Below are 21,752 nucleotides of genomic sequence, written 5' to 3' on the forward strand. Positions count from 1 at the left end.
GGATAAGAAGAGGTGCACAATACTTCAACAAAAATTTTTGATCATTTACCCTGTATTATAAATTTTCTGACCGACTGCAAAGTAAATTTTGGAAAAAAAAAAAAAAAAACTGAAAAAGTTTCTCCTTGACAACTTCTTCTATTGCATAGGAGGATTTTTATTATCATAATGTGTAAAAGGTAGTGGATAGGAATTTTTAACACAAAGCTGTATGTTCTTTTTTTCCTTATAAAAATAATCACCATGTAGCCATTAACAAAATAATTTGTGACCTAAATATAAAATGACTTGTTCCACATCATTATCATTTCTCATGCAAATCATCCATGGAACTTGAAACTAACTAGCTAGCTTGTTTGCTCTGTTAATTCATTACTTCTCATTTTCATACAATATAATACAGCACCATACATTTTCAGTGGCATTAGTTACTCAACCTATTTATTAATTTTTGAGACTTTTTACATGTAGTACTTTCTGATCCATTGCACTGAAATACTGCTCACGGACCATTAATATAAATTTCATCCTTAACACTGAATATGAGACATAACATTAATAAAAATTACTTTTCCTTAGTGATAGAATCAAATCATGCTCCAGTGGCACAAGAATTCTTGAAGAAGGGCTGTCCAAGGGGCTTGAGAGGTCATATGTGGGCACAAGTCCTTGGGGCAAGTTTAAAACCAACAGTAAGTTGTACAGTTTATTTTTAGCTGTGTTAGGGAAACCATTCTTTATGGGATACTTCTCATAATGTTATATTCTTTTATTTGTTATAATTATTGACATTATTTTTATAATTATTACAGAAAGGAATGACATTTTAAATACAAATGCTATTATGAAAAAATTACATCACTGTTATAGATGCAGTTAGGTCATTGCTATCTTTGCACATTGAATATAATTCTCAAATCATATTTTAATTAAGTTCTGGGAACAACTATACCTAATCTCTTCTAGATGGCAGTTCTTTTGTTGCATAATTTATTGGTTCTCTTTACTACACACATACTCTGGTGTTGAAAAGAAATTAGTTTATTGATCTATTTCAAAGAATAATTGACAGATTTCGGTTTCATTCTTTTATTTCAAATCCTTCAGCATTCAACTGTATAGAGAATGCCAGTACTTCTTGATTTCTGAAGTCATCAAAAATAAAACATAGAGAGTTAAAACCTTTCCACAGCTTGTACAGAAATCAGACTGTAATTAAAAGAGGCAAAGGACATAAAAGGGAGACAGTGGTTGAGAAGGACATGAGACAAAGTGTTATTTAATCTGTACATGACCATGCTGTAATGTAAAATAGGAGAAATAGGAAAATGAATTAAAGTTTGGTGAGAAAAAATAAAAATCTTTCAGAATTGCTGATGATTTTGTAATTCCATCAGAGATTGTGAAGGAGTTGAAAGAGCAAATGAATAGACTGGATAGCATCATGAAAAATGAGATGAATATAATAAAAATAAAGCAATGATAGTGGACTATTCAGATTAAGTCAGGTGATGCTGGGAAAATTAAATTAGGAAATGTGACACTGAAAGCAATATCCAAATTTTGCCATTTGGGAAACAAATTAACTGTTGGTGGCAGAAATAAAGAGGATACCAAATGCAGACTGGCAGTAGAAAGAAAACTTTTCTGAAAAAGAGAACTGTATTAATGCTGAATATAAATTTCAGTGTTATGAAGTCTGTTGAGGTTTACACTTACTAATACTTTTTATTCCATATTCACCAGATACGCAAATGGTGAACAACAAGTACAGAACCACACAGTCCAAGAGTAATCTGAGGCAGAGGTAGTAGTTGTCACCACAAATCGGCCAGCGTGGTATGTGGCTCCTGTGCAGCAACAATGAGAACTGCCATTACCTACTTATATCAGGCAGGTCAGCAACGGGATCCCACCAGGTGATACAGCAATCACTGTGAGGGCATAGCTTCTTTCCAGCATTTGTCCTGTGGTTGCCACTAACAGCTTCCAGTGCGCTCAGTGGTACGGAGAGAAAGTATGAATCAATTTTGGACATGTGTGACAATTTAATCTCACTGTCTGAGTCAGTTAAGTCAGTCTTTCATGGAAGTTTATCTCTAGATTGTAGTCTTATATGCAAGTGAAATGTAAATGATAAACAGCTCAGATAAGAAGAGAACAGATGCTTTTGAAATTAATTTTAACAGAAGACTACTGTAGTTTGGATGAGTAAATCAGATAACTAACAATGAGGTCAAAGTCCAGAAAAAGTAGGAGAGTGAAAGGAAATGCTGCGGTGGGTGAGGGAGTGGGCATCCAATAAGGATAGCTTCAAATGAGAACATGAATACTAACTAAGTAAAAATAATCCTGTTCTTCAGTGTATGGGCTACAAAGGGCCCAACTGGGGAAGGCAACTTGCCACCAACTATTTGGAGTAGCCATCACAGATGAACTGTTGCAAACCAAATTCCGAAAAAAATAGGAGAGTGAAGGGAGAGTGTGTATTGTCAGATTGGTAGCTGAAAGCAGAGCACATCTCAACTGGAACCCATGCTTTGTCCAAATGCCTCGGAGCCCCATGTGACCATCCTTCCATACTTTCCATTGGCTGCTGCAGACATCACTTGCAAAATGTGACTTGCCTGCAATTCCTAACCTGTACAAATTAGTTCTGACCTGCAACATAGGCTGTTTCTGGTATGCAAGTCATGGGAAAGGCACCGCAAACAGTCATGGTACCAAGGTGAAAAAAAAAATTTTAACATCCCATGAATCAATAAAGCACTCCCAAAATTCCTACAAACAGGTGGCAGCTTGCAAAACTTTCCCTTTTCCACAGGAGTGGTGGCTACAGTGTTAACAAGTTTTTCAGGTACTCCCTTGGGATGATGGGTTGCCCTATAGGGGACTTAAGATTTATGGGTGGGTGAGCATTAAATTATTTAAAAAATAATTATGCATGTGTGAAATACAATTATTATTTAAGAACATAAGGGACAGTATAATGGATTACAGGTGGTGTGGAATTGCTGGTACAACTTCTCTATGTGGAGCGGGCTTAAGGACCAGTGAAAGTGATGGGGTGACAGGAATGAGTTGTAGTGGTCAGGTGACAGGGCCACCGATGTACGGCAGCATTGCCCACTGTGGCTCAGTGTCTCTTGATTCAGGAATCAGTAGTACGGATCTACAACATTCTGCACAATGGGCATTAGAGGTTGCCATAGGGTTGCGTCATACATTATAGTAGCGTCCAATTTTTGGGGAACCTCTTTCAGCCAAAGACATTAAGTAAATAGTGCAACATCTGCTTGTATTGTTTTCCATCCAGCATTAATCATTTATCTTGAAAGACTATCATTTCCTGCTGCCTTTCCATTCATCATGCACTGAATGGCGTTATACATCTCATCTGCCATTGCTTTACAAATTTCATTGTTTTCTTTATTGCCCTTATGCATTTATGATTCATCTCTTGAACACAAATATTTCAGTTAATCTTTGAATGCTGATACAGTTTTCTCTCTGTTATCAATTATTATGCCACCTGCCATCTTACTTGATGAAATGTAATTTCTACCAACGTAATGAAGTTCAGCTATATTTAGTCAGTACTCCTGCTGCTGTCAATCGTTTTTCTTCCTAAATGTCATTGTTTGTTAGTTGTATTGTATTGTATTGTATTGTAACTGGGGACCTAGAAACAATGGTGATTCCATCCCCGCCACAGCCGCAGTGGTCCACAACCCCATGATGACTACCGTAGTCCACTTCACCCCTCCGCCGCCCCACACCGAACCCTGGGCTATTGTGCAGTTTGGTCCCCGGTGGACCCTCCAGGGAACGTCTCACACCAGACGAGTGTAACCTCTATGTTTGTGTGGTAGAGTAATGGTGGTGTACGCGTACGTGGAGAACTTGTTTGCGCAGCAATCGCCGACATAGTGTAACTGAGGCGGAATAAGGGGAACCAGCCCACATTCTCCGAGGCAGGTGGAAAACCGCCTAAAAACCATCCACAGACTGGCCAGTTCACCAGACCTCAACACAAATCTGCCAGGCGGATTCATGCCGGGGACCAGGTGCTCCTTCCCGTCCGGAAAGCCATGCATTAGACCGCACGGCCAACTGGGCAGGCTGTTTGTTAGTTACTTGTTCTATAGATGATTTGCATCAGATCTATTGAAACAATGTGGAATGAGCTATATATGTATGCTTTTCTTCGTGGGTATAACTGTATTTACAAAATAATAAATACCTCAGTTGTTTAAGTTTAATAAAAATGAACATATTGTTTTTCTTACTTCCTCTTGAAGACATTTCTGAATAATTTTGTTTAACTTGCCTATAGCCGTCTGTATATCATTATTTTGTTCTGATACTTCCTCCTTCAGTTCCAACAGTCAAAGTACAGAAATGTTTACATTATGAGTGCCTCTCCATGTCTGTTCAGTTGATGAGTTACTATATGATGTATTCAAGTATATATAGCTGTGTATAGAAGTTAGTTTGATTTATAATCTAGTTTTTTACTGTCCTCCTGTTTGTTTTTTAAACAGATCTGGTAGTAATTTAAAACATGATAGTACCACTTCAGAGAACTAATGCTGGAATATATAATAAAAATTATAGAAAACACTCATGATTTTTTTCTCAGGCAGTGTGCCTAGTCTGTTTACAATGTTGCTCCTGGCCTGCAACATGGGCTGTTGCTGATATGTAAGTCACAGGAAAAGCAGCACAAACAGGTGATGGTACCAAGGTGAAAGTAAAAATTTTGACATCCCATAAACCAATAAAGTACTCCCAAAATTTCACACACAGGAGTGGTGGTTACAATGTTTACAAGTTCGTCAGGTGCTCCCTTGGGAAGCAATTTTTCTTCACACAGGTAAATTACCTCAGGGGACAATAACATAATACACAAAGGGACAAAAACAAAAAAAAAGGAAGTGGATTTAGTGATGTCTCCATCATTAGAAAAAAAACTTAGAGATGAGTTCAGTAGACACAGATTTTTGTAGACCTAAAGAACATGATGCACCCAATTAAGTCTTCTATTCATATGAATGCATAGGTATTTGGAACAGTACATCATTGACAGCTTTTTCCAGTAACATCCAATAATAATCTTCTGTTGGTCTATATGATTTGAGAGCAACTGTGTGTTGTTTGTTTCCTTAGGGTCATTGAGTACGAATTCTCATTGAACCACGCCATAACTTCTGAGAACGTTTTGTAGACCTTAGCCACATGATTAGGAAAAGATTGATTGCCAATCAAAAAGTATGAATTCTCTACAAAAGTGCAAAGTTACAAGCTGTTTTACAGGATCAAGGTAAGTCATTACAAGTAGGGATCAAGGATAGTATGACAACATGAGGAAACGTTCATAGCCACCCAAGATCCTGTACCCCACATCCACCTTTTGGTTTGGTTTTGTTGATGATATCTTTATGATCTGGACACAGAGCCAAGACACACTATCATCATTCCTCTACAGTCTCAGCTTCATTCCTACTCATCTGGATGACATGTTTTTATATATTGAGTTTCAGCTCTCCAGTGGCTTCATAAAAAACTCTGTCAAAATCAAGCTTGCCAGTGATCAACAGTTTCTCCACTGTGCTTGATATCCTTCCTCCCACACTAAAAAGTCTCTCCCACACAGTCTGGTCACTTGTGCCCAGTATGCTGAAGGTCTTATTAATGTTTACACCAACAAGCATTACCCTCCAAACTTGGTCTACAACCAGATATCTTGCAATATTTCTGCATGTACTTCTAATTATACAACCATCCCCATGAACAGGAGCCCACTTCTCATTTTTTAATATCACTGCAGACTAAAACATCTTAACCACGCTCTCTATCACATTTTTGACTAACTTTCATCATGCCCTGAAATGGGGAATACCCCTGTCTACAAAGTATCCTGGTCCATCCTTATGACTTACCTACATCTACATTTATACTCCACAAGCCACCCAACAGTGTGTGGGGGAGGGCACTTTACGTGCCACTGTCATTGCCTCCCTTTCCTGTTCCAGTCGTGTATGGTTTGCGGGAAGAACGACTGCCGGAAAGCCTCCATGCGTGCTCAAATCTTTCTAATTTTACATTCATGATCTCCTCGGGAGGTATAAGTAGGGGGAAGCAATATATTCAATACCTCATCTAGAAACGTACCCTCTCGAAACCTGGACAGCAAGCTACACTGTGATGCAGAGCACCTCTCTTGCAGAGTCTGCCACTTGAGTTTGCTAAACATCTCCGTAACGCTATCACACTTACCAAATAACCCTGTGACAAAACACACTGTTCTTCTTTGGATCTTCTCTATCTCCTCTGTCAACCCGACCTGGTACGGATCCCACACTGATGAGCAATACTCAAGTATAGATCGAACAAGTGTTTTGTAAGCCACCTCCTTTGTTGATGGACTACATTTTCTAAGGACTCTCCCAATGAATCTCAACCTGGCACCCGCCTTACCAACAATTAATTTTATATGATCATTCCACTTCAAACTCTTAACACTTTCCACATTAGTTGTATTCTTGTGGAAAACTCAAATGCCATTATGCACCCACCCAGCTGATCCTCTTCCAGTATTATCAAGGTTATCCTACTCTTTCAGGGCTAGGGCCTTTGAAATCAGTTATATCATATACTATCTCTGCTGCAACTTCTACATGGTGTTTTATGTAGGCATGGCCACCAGCTGACTCTCCCCCAGAACATATGGCCACCCCAGAATGATGCTGCAAACCAAAATCTATGCAGAGTCCTCATGAATGGGGCCAGCTTTATGAAATAGTAGGGAATGGTGCCAGAGTTCTAGTGATTGTCTTTGTGTACTGTTTCTGGGGACATACTTTGGAACTGCCTAGTACTAAAATCCCTGTCCTTCCCCTTTATGGGATCTACTCAAACTGCTGAGGCAATACTACGGACAATGTCTCATTATCAGCAGGAAGCAATGCCGCAAACCTGTTTGTTAGAAACCATATGGCCATTACCTTCATACAGTCTACCTTCTGAAGCACATCAAAGTCTTCAGATCTTGGCACAGTTACTAGTTACCATTGGGTGGATGGGCTAGTGTTCTCTACGGAAACAAGAGAGCAACGAGAGTATCTGAGAATCTCCACAGTGCATTCACAACAGAAGACCATCTTGCCACTCCATCACTGTTACAGTTTGTAATAGCCATATAAACTCTGTCAAAAATTGCCAGTGCACCTTCCAGCAGTTCGCAAAAAGCAATCAACTTTTTCATCACGATATTGCAACAACAATAATCCAGAGAGAGAGAGAGAATCTGTCTCTTTCACAGAGGAATAGAGTCCAAAATAGTGTTATGCTTATGTAGAAACTAAATCAAGCATAAATTACAAACTTCAAGCTCTGTCTGCTACAGGTGTCATTGTCACCTACTGCCATAGGATCTACAACATTAGTGGGTGTCATTTAATGGTTCAAACTGAATCAAGTGGCAGGAGTGCTTATGGTCCAGATTCAGATACTTTATTCAAATTCCTTGTTGCCATTGACCACATACAGCAGCAAGTTACAGCTACAATCAAAGTATTAAAATTAATATGCATACTACATGCACAAATGTAGTATCTTCTACAAATACAGAAAAAACCTTAAATATTAGTATCAACATTATCATTTTCATTGAACTCTTTTATATTGTAAAACTGATTTTTTGTTAGCCAGTTGTATAAGGTATTCAGAAATTCCCATTACAAACTTCTAGGACTTGTAGAGGGGAGTGAGTACATAACATTTTGAATGGGAATCCAAGTCCAGAAACATACCATTTCCCTTCCACAGCCATTTAAAAACATGTTTTCTAGGTAGATACGCAACAGGGTAGTCATGGTGGGGTGGGGGGTTATGTCAGATTGTCTGCCATCATTTGGTCTCCATCCTACCTCTGTGATTTTGTCTGAACCTCATCCATGTGTCTGTGAGAATTAGAGCAACATGGTTGAGCACATATTTGCAGAATACACCAACACAATCCTTCTGAATGATGAAGTTCAGGGTAATGGAAGAGTTGATAGCTGTCTTTATCAAGATTTGTTCTCCACAACATATGACTCCATCACATGATTTTCACCACAGTTATGCAGTGGCTTTGAGAAAGGATACTTTCAGTCAGCAGACATGACTGTGGTGCTATAAGGAGACGTCACACACCTGAACTGGAAGAGGCCATACTGCATCACATTGAAGAGAACCCATGAACAAGAACATGAAAGTATTTGACTATTGATGAGTCAAATTGTAAAACAAGTGATGTACTGGGTCACACCTAGTCAATTACTTGTAAAAGAGGCCACACTACCAACATGTTTTCAAATAACAGTGTGGAAACTATGTTTGCAGACATGGGTTCCAGTTCACAGTATTATCTACTCATTCCCCTCTACAAGTCCTAGAAGTTGCTAATGGGAATTTCTGAACAGCCTGTATAATTTAAATATGATTTTTTTTAAATGAGAAGGATGAAGCAGTGAAATGAAACTTGTTAAAAATTCCGAGGACATTCACTTTATGAGAGTTCTCAGTTGTTGCTAACATGTCCCTTGGGATGTCAATGTTTGCCTTATTTGTAGTGTCATGTTCATGAATTGTTTCCCTGAAAAACACTTTTTCATGTTGTTCTTGACAAAGAGTGCATAATCATAGATAAAGAAATTCACCACTTCTAGTACCCTAAGCCTGGTAAAAAGAGGGCAGTAGTGCTCTTTAGAACCACCCTTGCTCTTTAGGACTAGCCTTGCATATTACATGGACTTTAAAAATGTTATTGATATAATGAGAATGGCCCCATATGAGTAGGTCATATATGTTACTGAAAGAGCACAAAATATGTGGTAGAGAGATAATTATCTCTCAGTTTCCACATGAGGTAGGACACTGTGAAATCTTTTTTACAGACTTCGTTGATATTGTTTTGATGCCAGAACACAAAGAATTTTGGTGCAGGAAAACAGTTGCCATTGAGTGGCTACCTTACTAGTCTAGGACACATTGGCTGAAAGTAAACATGACTATTTAAGCCATTGGCTGGCCTGTAGATTGCACCACTGAGAGGCTGCACACCCACCCAAGAGTGGGGATCTCTGCCAATGCTAGTGTCTTGAGATTTCCGTGACGAACCACACAGCTGTGTGCCCGGATTGCTGGTGTGGGATTTTATGTGGATCACTGATTCCCTGAGCCAGGAGTGGATGGCAACAATGTAGAGGTGGAGGCCTCTGAGGAAAGAGGGGAGAGAAACTCCCAGTTGGGGGTAACCTTGAAATATGGATGAAAATGGCAGATGCAAAGTGCCAACCCATGCTCCCCTGTGGGAGCATGACATGACAGGACCTATGATGGGCATTCCAAGCTAGGATCCATGCCAATGTCTGACAGTAATGGGGAAGGTGGATGCGACTCTGCCAAAGGCTGAGGTCACACAGTAGACGTTGACTGAGGGGTGTGTCTGCCTGCTGGAAGGGCACCACAGCAGCAGCTGGAGGCAGTGGCATTGAAGGCTTATCAGGCAGGAAACTGAGGCTTGAACACCAGCAGCTAGGAGGCACCCAGCAACTGAGGCACCAGCAACGGTGGAGGCATGGACAGGACAAGTGAGTGGGTGCCCACCTGACCTCAGAATTGACTTTGATGGCATCATCCGGAGAGTGTAGACATGGCATCTGTTCTGACACATGATGGGTACTAGTAACCAGCAGGGGTGCTGACCAAAACCACACATGCTGACTGCCATCCCTGTGTTGTACAGTGGAACTTGACAGAGGCGAAAAGCAGGTGCAGGAGCTGTAGCAGAGCCCATGTCTGGTGGCCATGGAGAAGCTCAGCAGGGCTACAGGAACCAATAGGAGTCATCCAGTAGGCTGACAGGAAAAACAGTAATGCTTTCTCAGCAGGAAAATCCTGCAGATATCTTTTCATCTTGGCCTTAAAGGTACAAACCATGCACATGACCTCACTGTTTGATTGAGGGTGAAAGGGAAGGGAGCGAACATGGCGAATGCCTGACCACACATTGAAATCACAAAAAGGCTGGGTCAGGAACTGAGGTCCATTGTCAGAAATGAGAGTAACTGGGAGATCATCCACAGAAAATATTTTTGAAAGAGATTGAATAGTAAATTTGATAGTTCCAGGGAGCACCAGGCCATGTATGTAAAATATGAGAATGCATCAATGAAACCCCAGCCAAAACACATTCAGAAATTGACCTGCAAAAGTCACATGGATGCATTCCCAGGGCTGGGTTGCTGAACACCATGGGGGAAACAAAGATTTGGGAGTCACCTGTTGACTAGCGCACTGGGGACATGCAGCCACCAAATGCTCCAGCTCCCGGTCAATGCTGGGCCAGTACACATGTCTGTGAGCCAAGGCTATGGTGTGGGAAACACCACAGTCACCGTCAAGTAACAGCAGTAAGACCTCCTGGAACAAACTCCCAGGAATGACCACCCTGGGAGATGGGCTGCACCATCCGTGGAGAGGAGGAGGACCCCATCTGAGACTGATATGATGTTGCAAGACAAAATAATTATGTATCAGGTCGGAAGTGTGGTCCTGAGGATGAGATGGCCAGCCCTGCTGAATGAGGTGGATGACCTGCGTGAGGATGGGGTCAGATGCTGTGTCCCTGCCAACTTTGGTCATTTACCACCTGGTAGGAGGCAACATCCATATGGAAATGCACGAGCTTGTCTGTATCAAACTTGGGGTTTGGACTGATAGGTAGCCTAAATAAGATGTCCCCACTGGTACAGTGCCCAGTGGGGTGAAAATGAATGTCATAGTGGTTTTTGGAGAGGAAAAATCACCAGTGCTGCAACCTGTAGGCCACCTTATTTGGTACCTTTGTGGATGGACTGAATAACAAAACTAATGGTTGTGCTCCGTAATGAGCTGGGATTTGGTACCATACAAGAAGACGTAAAATTTGGTGACTGCATACGCATTGGTCAGAACTTCTTTTTTGACCTGAAAGTAACGGACTTGTGCTGAACGGAGAGTTCTGGATTTGAACACCAGTGGCTATTCTGAATCGTCTGCATTTTGATGGGCTAGGTCAGCCCCCACACTGTACTATGAAGGTTCTGTAGCCGAAACCAGTGGTTTGTTAAAATCAAAAGTAGCTAGACACGCTATCAATCTGAGGCAGTCCTTCAGCATGGAAAATGCCTGGTCGCACACCAGAGACCCAGAGACCAGACAAAGGAACCATTCTTGCAGAAAAGAAGGTATAGAGGGCATGCTATGATGGATGCCCTGGGAATGAGCCAGTGGTAATAAGCAATTTAACCAAAAAAGCCTTCAGTGCATGCAATGATGAGGAATGTGGCAGGTCTGTAATGGCCTTGGTTAGACTTGTCAAGGGTTGGGCACCTTGCCATAATATGGTATGGCCCAAATACTCACGAGATAGTTGGAAAAATTTAGACTTCTGTAGATTGCAATGCAGACCCATGGCCCAAAGTTATTCAAAAAGGGCCCAGAGATTGGGCAAGTGGTCACTCATAGTACACCCAGTAATGATGATGAAACATTGCATAATAGTGGACACTACCTGTTCCAGAGAATGATAAAGTATTTTGGGGGCAGTTGCCACACCAAACATTGACAGCTAGTATTGATACAGGCTGAAAGGCATATTAGGAACCATGACATGCTTGGACTCCTCATCTAAGGGTAACTGGTAATATGCTTCAGAAAGATCAAGTTTTGAGAAGAATTGAGCCTCTTCTAAATGTGTGAACTGTGTGAAGCTCTTCCAGGCATGGCAATGGGTATGTGTTGACCACATACTGTGAATTCACAGTGACATTAAAATCACTGAGTCACATTTTACCAGTGTCTTTCATCACGTACCAATGGGTGTGGCCCTTTCATTAGAGTAAATAGGAATCTCACCCTGAGAGATGTGAGCTAGACCAACTCTACCTTGACTTGGGATTGGAGGGCTATCAGAATCTGCCAAGCATGAAAAGATCTAGGAGCTGACTGATTCAAGGTTATGTAGGCTCTTAAGTCTTGGAGCATCCTAGGCCTTCTGCAAAAATATTCTGAAATTCAGAGCACAGAGACTCTAGTGATTGATAGCGGCATTGGCAGATACCAACTATATGGAGTCCCTGACTATCGAGCTAAAGACATGAAAAGCATCAAACCAGAAATGGTTTGCTGAGCTAGCATTATGAACAACAATAAAGGTAACATACTGAGTTATTGATCTAAAGGTAACATCATGTGTGAATTGACCAAGAAAGGGGATTTGCTGTTTATCATACCCCCATAGCCACCTGTTTACAGGCAACAGTAGAGGAGAGCCAAGGTCTATATACGTTTGGGCATTAAGCAGGAAAACTGCTGTGCCGGTGTCCACCTGCAGGTGCAGCTGACATGAGAGTACCAAAACCTTGATAAAAAGCTTGTTAGATACCTGATCAGGAACCGGTCCTGATGATGACGCTTCCTGGATATCCATATCCATGTTCTCTGCCATTGATTGGGAGACATGTGCTGGGGACACAGTGATTTATCATATTGGGAGTAACAAGACACACACAAGGCAATATAAATTGGCAACTGGAATGCTATTTATGTGCTGCATGGAAGCCGCCAAATCAGCCAGCTTACACCGCCACCAAATTGTCCTCCTGGATGCAGTGGACGCAGCTGGGCCACCCTACAATGCAGTGACATCGCACCGTGCTTTCAGCTGCTGACCAGCTGTGCGTGTGGCCTCATACATCTAGGCAATGGACAACATCTCATCAAGGGAAAGATTTTATAGTTGGAGGACCTCATCTGCAAATGACTCTTCTGACTTGTACACGACAAAATGGCCATGGAGAGTCGAGGCCAAGGCACAATAAGACTGATGGGGCTATATCTTGCATTGGTAGAATTCAACCACAGCATCCATAATGTGCATGCCTTGGCAATAATAGGAAGAAAATAATGAGTGTATGCTGTCAAAAGAAGCCGGCCAGAGTGGCCAAGCAGTTCTAGGCACTACAGTCTGGAACCACACAACCGCTACGGTCGCAGGTTCGAATCCTGCCTCGGGCATGGATGTGTGTGATGTCCTTAGGTTAGTTAGATTTAAGTAGTTCTAAGTTCTAGGGGACTGATGACCACAGCAGTTAAGTCCCATAGTGCTCAGAACCATTTTTTTGTTGTCAAAAGACAACCAAGAAGATTCCTTTACTGGGGCCAACTGGCTCAACATCCGATACAAAGCAAGAAAAATCCATGACAAAAACAGTGCACAACATATCTCTGCATCTGTCACGTGGTAAGCAAAGAAACTTTGTCATAGATATTGTTCATATGCAATCTTCCCCCACCTCATTAAATGGTGTGAATGGAAGTGGAAACATAACCAGAGATGAAGGTGGTAAGAGCAATGCTGACACAGCCAGTTGCTTGAATGTAGAAAGTTCCATCTGCTGTTGCACCAATGTTTGAAGCAGAGCTTCCATGTCACAACAAGAAAAATGTCACAGCCCAATGCAAAAAGCAACTGCACAATGAAACATTTGAAAAATGACCCTACTAAAATGAAAAAAGTTAAATTAGTAAGGGCATTACTAAGGCCTTCCTCATTAAGTGGAACTGATGTTCCAACCAACCATCCATGGGGTAAATAGTTCAGTAACATAAATGACCAGTGTCATTAATTTCTGCAAATTAGTTGTCTGGGACTAACGTGAATATGTTTTAGAAGTGACTCTGGTAAACATATGCTGTCACCGGTCAGTATTGTTACAAATGATTCTGTCTCTTGCCTTATTCTTGGTCTTGCATGGAAAGAAAACCCAATAATAAATCCTTGTTATGTATTATAACAGTGTGTAAATAAATGTAAGAGTACATGTGCATTGAATGAAATCCCAAGGTATCAAATGTTTGATACACTCACAGCTCTTTCCCAAAACACAGATAAGAACTCAGAATTGAAGTGAAATGTTTCCACACAACAAATAATACTATGATTGTTTTCACCAAAAATATATGTTTTTACTATTGTATTAAGAATAATATTATCACTGCCATTTCTCTTTATATAACCTGATTTTATTTATTCATTTGTTGTGTATACAATGTTTCCCTCTTGAATATTTGATTCTGCTAGCCTCTTAGGTAGTTTTTAGTTGGTTAGCTGCAACTATATCTTTTGCACGAAGCCTGGTTGCTAATAGCACTTTATTTGTATTTCAGCATCATGATTATTTCAATGAGTTGAAGTACTATGTACTTCAGTATGATCTTCTGGTAGATAAACTCATTATTAAGGTATGTACCTGCTACACAGATTAATCTTGATAATAATCAAATAGCAAAATATGAGAGCATAGATGTTAGCAAGTTTCAAAAGTTATGTTGATTATGGTCTGGTATGTTAGTTAATGATCCAAAATATATTTTATGAAATACTAAAATGTACAGTAGTATTAATGACCCATAAAAACAATAGCAACTGAATAAGTTCTTATTATAAAACAATCTTCTTCTTTAAAGTTTTTCAGTTTTTATTAGTGACAGAGACCCAAATTAAAAGTAACATGCCACAGCTCATTTATCAGTGGCTCACTATGGTACAACAAATTTCCAGAATTTTTAAGTGCTCATACAGGGGATGCTTTTGAAACAAAATTAAAATCTTTTCTTGTAAATAAATTTCTGTATTCACTGAAAGAAATCTAAACTATTCAAAGTAACTGCTTTAGACCATGAAAACAAGTTGTTGCTTGGTGGCAAAAACCACAAGCTATTATAGTATGCAGTGATTTGTAAGCAGTGAAAGAAGGTATAAAAGTAACTGTTGAAAGCTGAACAAAAGAAATTATAAGTCAGAAACACACATGAATATTTGCAAATAAGCATAGAAACTGTTACCTTACTATGTAATCCATAATTTGTCAGAACACTAATTTATATAAATTCAAATTTATTAATTTTTGTAGATAATATGATACATATCAAATTTTTGTACATACATGTGATATGTTTTAATCTTGTATATGTTTGTCAAAGTCATTATCTGATGACTTTGTACAAAAAGAAATGTAAACAAACCAGTCTCTGCTAGCTTTCATATGTACTCCCATGTTAAGAAAGCCATATTCACCTTTTTTATTAAGATGTGCTGGGGATAGGTTGGTTGGTTGGTTTGTTGGTTGGTTTGGGTATAAAGGGACCAAATTACAAAGTCATCAGTCCCATGATGGGATAACTAATAAATATTGTCATTTTTCTTTATTATCTGTGAAGTTACCACAGTTTCACATTGTGTGCATCATAAATTTTATAGTTGATCCTAAACTGTCAATGATTCTAATAGAGTTCTCCATAACATATCATGTCAATAACTTGTACTACATGACAAAACTGAACTCAGTGTTGGAAATATTTCATTCCTCCATCTTTGTGATTGGTACACTACATAACAAAACTGAACTCAGAATTGAAAATATTTCATTCCTTCATCTTTGTACTTGGTACACCATTCACCTAAAAGTTACATGGCTTCTCAATTACTGCGTCTCTTTGTGAAACAAGTAGACTGATAACAAGCTCCAAGCAAACCATAACACACACAGCAAAGCTAATAGCTACAAAAGCTTGTACAGAGTGAAAGTTTCAGTCTGGGGAGAGAGTGGAATTAAATACAACAGTAAACATTAATGACTTTTGGAGCTAACAATAAAAGCAATATGAAATAAATTAGGTGGCTTAGTGGAACACTCAATCTTTCCATCAAATTCTCACTCTGACACATTCACTTAGCATCACAGTTGGGGAACAAATGGTGCCACTTATTCTAACACAATGTGTTGTAATAAAACTGCTTATAAAGGAAACTATTCAATCAATGAATTCTAGATGACACTGCTTTTTCAAAGATTGAAGTAAATTTCAGCTTTATAGTGTTTCATGAAGGAATAATGGTTGATTGATTGATTGATTGATTTCTTTATTAATGCAAAATGCAAATCTAGAATGACAGCCAAAGAAGAACTATGTGATACTGAACATTGTGGGAGTCCATTTCATGATTAAAATTGAGCATAGACTGATCGCTGTTAAAATTCAACTGGATTTTGGTATTAGTTATACAAACACACACATCATACACTGAAGTAACAAAAGCACACATCATACACTGAAGTGACAAAAGTCATGAGATACCTCTTTATATTGTGTTGGACCTTTGCTTTCCCGGCATATGGAGCAGCTAGATGTGGCATGAACTCAACAATTCGTTGGAAGCCCTGTGCAAAAATATTGAGCCATGCTGCCTTTATAGACATCCATAATTGTGAAAGTGCTGCCAGTGCAGGATTTTTGCACAAACTGACCCCTTGATTATGTCCCATAAATGTTCAGTAGGATTCATGTTGGGTGATCTGGGTGGGCAAATCATTCACTTGAATGGTCCAGAATGGTTGTCAAACCAACTGTGAACAATTGTTGCCTGGTGACATGGCGCATTATGGTCCATAAAAATTCCATCACTGTTTAGCAACATTAAGCCTGTGAATGGCTGTAAATGGTCTCTAAGAAGCCAGATATAACCATTTACAGTCAACAAATGGTTCAGTTGGACCAGAGGACCCAGTCCATTCCATGTCAACATAGCCCACATCGTAGTGGAGCCACCACCAGCTTGCACAGTGCCTTTTTGACAACATGGGTCCATGGCTTTGTGGAGTCTGTGACATGTTCAGATCCTACTACCAGCTCTTACCAACTGAAATCTCAACTCATCTGACAAGGGCACAGTTTTACAGTCATCCAGGGTCCAACCAATGTGGTGGCAGGCCCATGAGTCTTGATATAGGTGATGTCATCCTGTTAGCAAATGCACTCATTTTGATCATCTGCTGCCATAGCCCATTAACATCTAATTTTGCCACAGTCCCGTAACAGATACTTTCATCATATGTCCTACATTGATTTCTGCTGTTACTGCATTCAGTGTTGCTTGTCTGTTAGTACTGGCCACTCAATGGATATGTCACGGCTCTTGTTCATTAAGAGAAAGCTGTCAGCCACTGTGTTGTCTGCGAGGAGAAGTAATGGCTGATATTTGATATTTTTGGCACATCTTGTCACTTTGGATCTCAGATATTGAATTTCCTAATGATTTCCAAAATGTAATGTCCCATGTATCTAGCTGCAACTAATATTCTGTGTTCAGAGTCTGTTAATTCTTGTCGTGTAGCCACAATCAGATCAGAAACCTTTTCACATGAATCACCTGAATAAAAATGTCAGCTCTGCCAATTCACTGCCCTTCTGTACCTTGTATATTTGATGCTACCCGAATCTGTATATCTGCATATCACTGTCCCATGACATCTGTCACCTCAGCATGAGATCAGAAACAAGCTCGGGTTTGAAAGTAAAATTTGTCAAATGAGTTTCGAGGATGCTGAGCAGCGAATGATTAAAATGAGTTATTTGTTTCTATGTGAATAATGTTAGAATAAAACATACTAAATGAAGGAAGGTATTGCACAGAATTCAGAATGAAACTAGAGTATAATGAAGAAAACACAGAAATCTGTGATTTATATATAGAGGCAGACATCAATTGCAGCCATCCAGGACATGTGCTTCAAGCCTCTGAACAAAAGAAAATCCACTAAATCTACGCAGAATGTTCTTAAGGATGAAGATCTATGAAAAGATCTAAAATAATTTTCTTTGACAAGATGAAGGAGAATATGAAAATCATACACATAAGGAACTGAAAATTAAGCACTGTAAAATTGGAAACTAAGGACAATCACGAAATGTGAAGGTGGTTAAAAAATAACAGGCTGTCAAGGAAGCATCAAACAGTGGTGATTTCTTTTGGAAACCTTCAGTAAGGATAATGAAGGCTCTAGCAACCACCCATACAGTTTCTGTACCATATTTGGTTGATATGTCATGTGAAGAGACTTCAGGTTGCATTTGTTATCAACTTTAAGGTATTTCTTGTTTCTTCCACGACTTATTTAGGATGAGATGTATATAACGGCTGCAGGTATACTTTTTGTAAATTATTTCCTGAAGCAGCATTTGTATTTTTCCTTGCACATCACAGTTGTTAAGCATGGCTATTCAGTGATGAACTCAGTAGCTTTCACAACTCTGTTGCTCAATAATGGATAAATGATACAATTTCCTCTTTGATTGACATCATACAATGAGCAGTCACATTTTGAACTAATAACATCAGATTACTTGACAATGGCACTGTACTTTCAGTTTTCATTGAAGTTGTCTTGTACCACACATCTACTGCCTCTTTTCGATGTTTAAGATAGTAATTTTCTTGTCTCATAGATTCTGGTTATGCTTCAGATATTCTACAAATGTAACAGCACTCACTTTTTCTCTGTAATAAGACTTGTTTTGTGTTTCAGGATGTTCAACTGACTGCTTCAAATGATGACCAGTATTTTGTTTATGAAGATGTTCTCTATCAGGTATTGTTTGCACATAAATTTATAGTATCTTTTTTATCTGTTTCTTCAGTTGTCAAGTTTGATTTTCCCCATTGACTGTTGTAGCACAACTTTAAAGTAGTAGATGTCTTATGTTAACTACATTTGGAACAACTACCAGCCATAGCTGTATGTAGATTTTTGCTGGGGTGTGGAGCTGAGCAGGCATTTTGAAGCTTCAGCCCGACAAAATGATTGAGATGCCAAACACATATATTTAATTTCTACTTTAATTTGTACTATGTTTTAATAGAGTCCCAATTTCTGCTTTACATATCCACTGAACAGACAAATTTTATGAATCCAAAATAAAATCTTCAAATACATTAAGTGTAATCACAATTGAAAATATGAACAACTATCAGCTGTATAATGGAATGACGACAATGAAAATTTGTGTCGGACTGGGACTCAAACCCAGATTTCCCGCTTATCACGAACAGTCACCTTTCCATTTTGTTATCAATGCATGATGCATGGCAAGACCCAACCTTCCATATGTCATCAGCCATGCATCTACAACCTGCACTCATACATCCATTATGTATATTCCCTTATAAGTGAAACATATTACTTGAAAGTCATTTGTGTGGTGTCGGCAGATATTGCAGTGTCTTTGTTATTCTCAATCGTAACCCAAAGTTCCCTTCAGACATGCATGCTTATCCAAAGGAACAGGCACTGCAGTGATTGCAGCAGTTATGAAATACATTAAGTGTAATTGCAATTCTGATTATGGTAACCATCAGCTGTAGAATGGAATGGTGATAATGAAAATTTGTGCTAGACCAGTACTTGAAGCAGGATTTCCCACTTATTGTGAGTGGTTGTCTTACCATTTGGCTATCTGTGTGTGACTCCCAACCAAACACAAATTTCTGTACGTCATTAACCATGCATCTGCAACCCATACTTGTACGTCATCCATGTCCAAAGGAACTTTGGGTCATAGTTCAGAATGACACAGGAATTGCAATATCATATTTATCTGTCAACACTGGGTAAACAGCTTTCAGGTAATATGTTTCACCTGTATGGGAATATACAAGGATTGACTGAAAAGTAATGCCTCCACATTCGTAACTTTTCAGCAGTTGGCAGCATTGGTATGCGGCAGGTACTGGCTTGTTCCGTAGCCTCTTCTCTACAGCTCCAGTTGGCAGGAAGCCTTGGCATTGAACGGTTGTTTTGTTACAGTGTAAAGTATGTAACCCTGCACAGACAGTCAGGCAATGCGATTTAAGCAATGTGCAGTCACTGAATTCTTGACAGCAGAAGGTGTCACCCCAAAGGATATTCATCAGAGAATGAAAGCAGTTTATGGTGATTGTGTTGATTTGAGTACTGTGTGGTGTTGGGTGAATAAGTTTAAAGATGTTGAGGTGGGAGCAACTGACCTGCATGACAAACAAAGAGTTGGACATCCTGTGATAGCAACCACCGAGTTTCACAAGCAAAATGTTGTCAGATTGATTCAGGCTGATCATTGTACCACTCAGAGAGAAATTGCAAGCACAATCAGCATTTCATAAGAACATGTAGGTCACATTATTGCTTTGATTGTCTATTGGAAGATCTGTGCACTATGGGTACCCCGGATGCTGACTCCTGAAATGACAGCACACAGACATGAAATTTGTCAGGAACTCCTCTTGCATTACAAGAATGAAGGTGATGCCTTTCTCCATTCAATTGTGACAGGAGACAAAACATGGGTATCCCATTATGAACCGGAGATGAAACATCAGGCTATGGAATATCGACACAAAGATTTGTCCCAGAAAAAGAAATTCAAGACGCAGCCCTCAGCTGGAAAAATCACAGCGACAGTGTTCTGGGACACAGATGGTGTTATCCATGTTGGTTTCCTTGATTCTGGAACAACAATAAATTCAGACTGTTACATCACAATTCTGTGACCTCTGAAACAATGGCTGACAAGGATCCAAAATGAAAAAGGAAATGTTTTCCTGCAGCATGACAATGCCAAACCAGACACTTCACATGCCACCACTGCAGAACTTCAGAGACTGAATCTCACCACTGTACAGCATCCTCCATATGGTCCAGATTTGGCACCGTCTGACTTCCATCAGTTCCTGATAGTGAAAGATGATCTGTGGCGACATCATTATGCTTCTGATGAACACGTTGAGAGAACTGTGAGACTGTGGTTGCAGAAACAGAGTGTCGACTTCTTCTGTGACAGCTTCAGAAAACTTGTTCATCGTTGGCAGTAATGTATCCTATTGGCTGGTAATTATGTGGAAAACTGAATATTGGTAATTAAAGATCACATTCTAAGGATTATTTCTGCATTTGATTTATTAAAATATTCCCATCCAAACTCAATTAACGAAGGTGGAAACATTACTTTTCATTCAACCCTTGCACATAATGGAAATTCTGTTTCAAGTCCTGGTCCGGCACAAACTTTCGCTGTCATCATTTAATTATACAGCTGGTGGTTGCCCATATTTGCAATTTTGATTACACTTAATGTAGTTCATAACAATTGTAGTCACCGCAATGTCTGTTCTTTTAGATGTGTGTGCATATCCAAAGGAGCTTTGGACCGTAATTCAGAATAACACAGGCACTGCAATATTGTAAAATTTCAAAATTTGAGGAGAGAAAGCAATAATATCCTCATTCATGCATTAAATCTTTATAGATACCAACAATAATCAAAGCTAGAAATATACCTATAGGCATGGTATTTGTATTCTATGTAACAGTAAAACAAATAGAAATAAAATAAATTAGCTAATGTTCACTGTGTCTCAGAGAAACAGAAATCATAGTTAGTCCTGATAGATCTCAAAGTGCATATAAAGGGAAAGAATTGCCTACCAGATTCCAATAAAACAGTGGTTAGAAAATCTGCCACTCTGATGGGTGCACAGGATTGCTACACAGGAAGTATACATATAAGGTTCACCACCTGTTTGTGAAAATACAATGGGAGGTTGATAAGTACTGTACTAGTCTTTCTAAGGAATTGTAATGCTGAGTAGATTCATAGCAACCAAAATGATTGGTATAGCACAGGTTATATACATGGGGAAAAAAAGCAACAACAACCTTATTAGACTTATGTTACTGTACATGATACCTGACTTTAAGAATTCTGTATAGTATGAAGCCCAATCAAAACCTATAAATGTTGTGTCATGGAATAATATACAATGTGGCCATGTTCCTGGAGCATCT

The 21,752-nt window shown here is 39.4% G+C and overlaps 1 protein-coding gene across 1 annotated transcript in view; it reads left to right on the forward strand.

Moving 5' to 3' along the window:
* Positions 1-21,752, forward strand: part of LOC126479317 (TBC1 domain family member 19) — a 192,907-nt gene that overhangs the window by 98,245 nt on the left and 72,910 nt on the right. The window contains exons 7-9 of the mRNA XM_050103774.1: positions 580-692; positions 14,260-14,334; positions 18,459-18,521. Coding sequence (XP_049959731.1) covers positions 580-692; positions 14,260-14,334; positions 18,459-18,521 — 251 coding nt within the window. The remainder of the gene's footprint in view (positions 1-579; positions 693-14,259; positions 14,335-18,458; positions 18,522-21,752) is intronic.

Source organism: Schistocerca serialis, chromosome 1 (assembly GCF_023864345.2).
Source record: "Schistocerca serialis cubense isolate TAMUIC-IGC-003099 chromosome 1, iqSchSeri2.2, whole genome shotgun sequence".
NCBI classification, from domain to species: Eukaryota; Metazoa; Arthropoda; class Insecta; order Orthoptera; family Acrididae; genus Schistocerca; species Schistocerca serialis.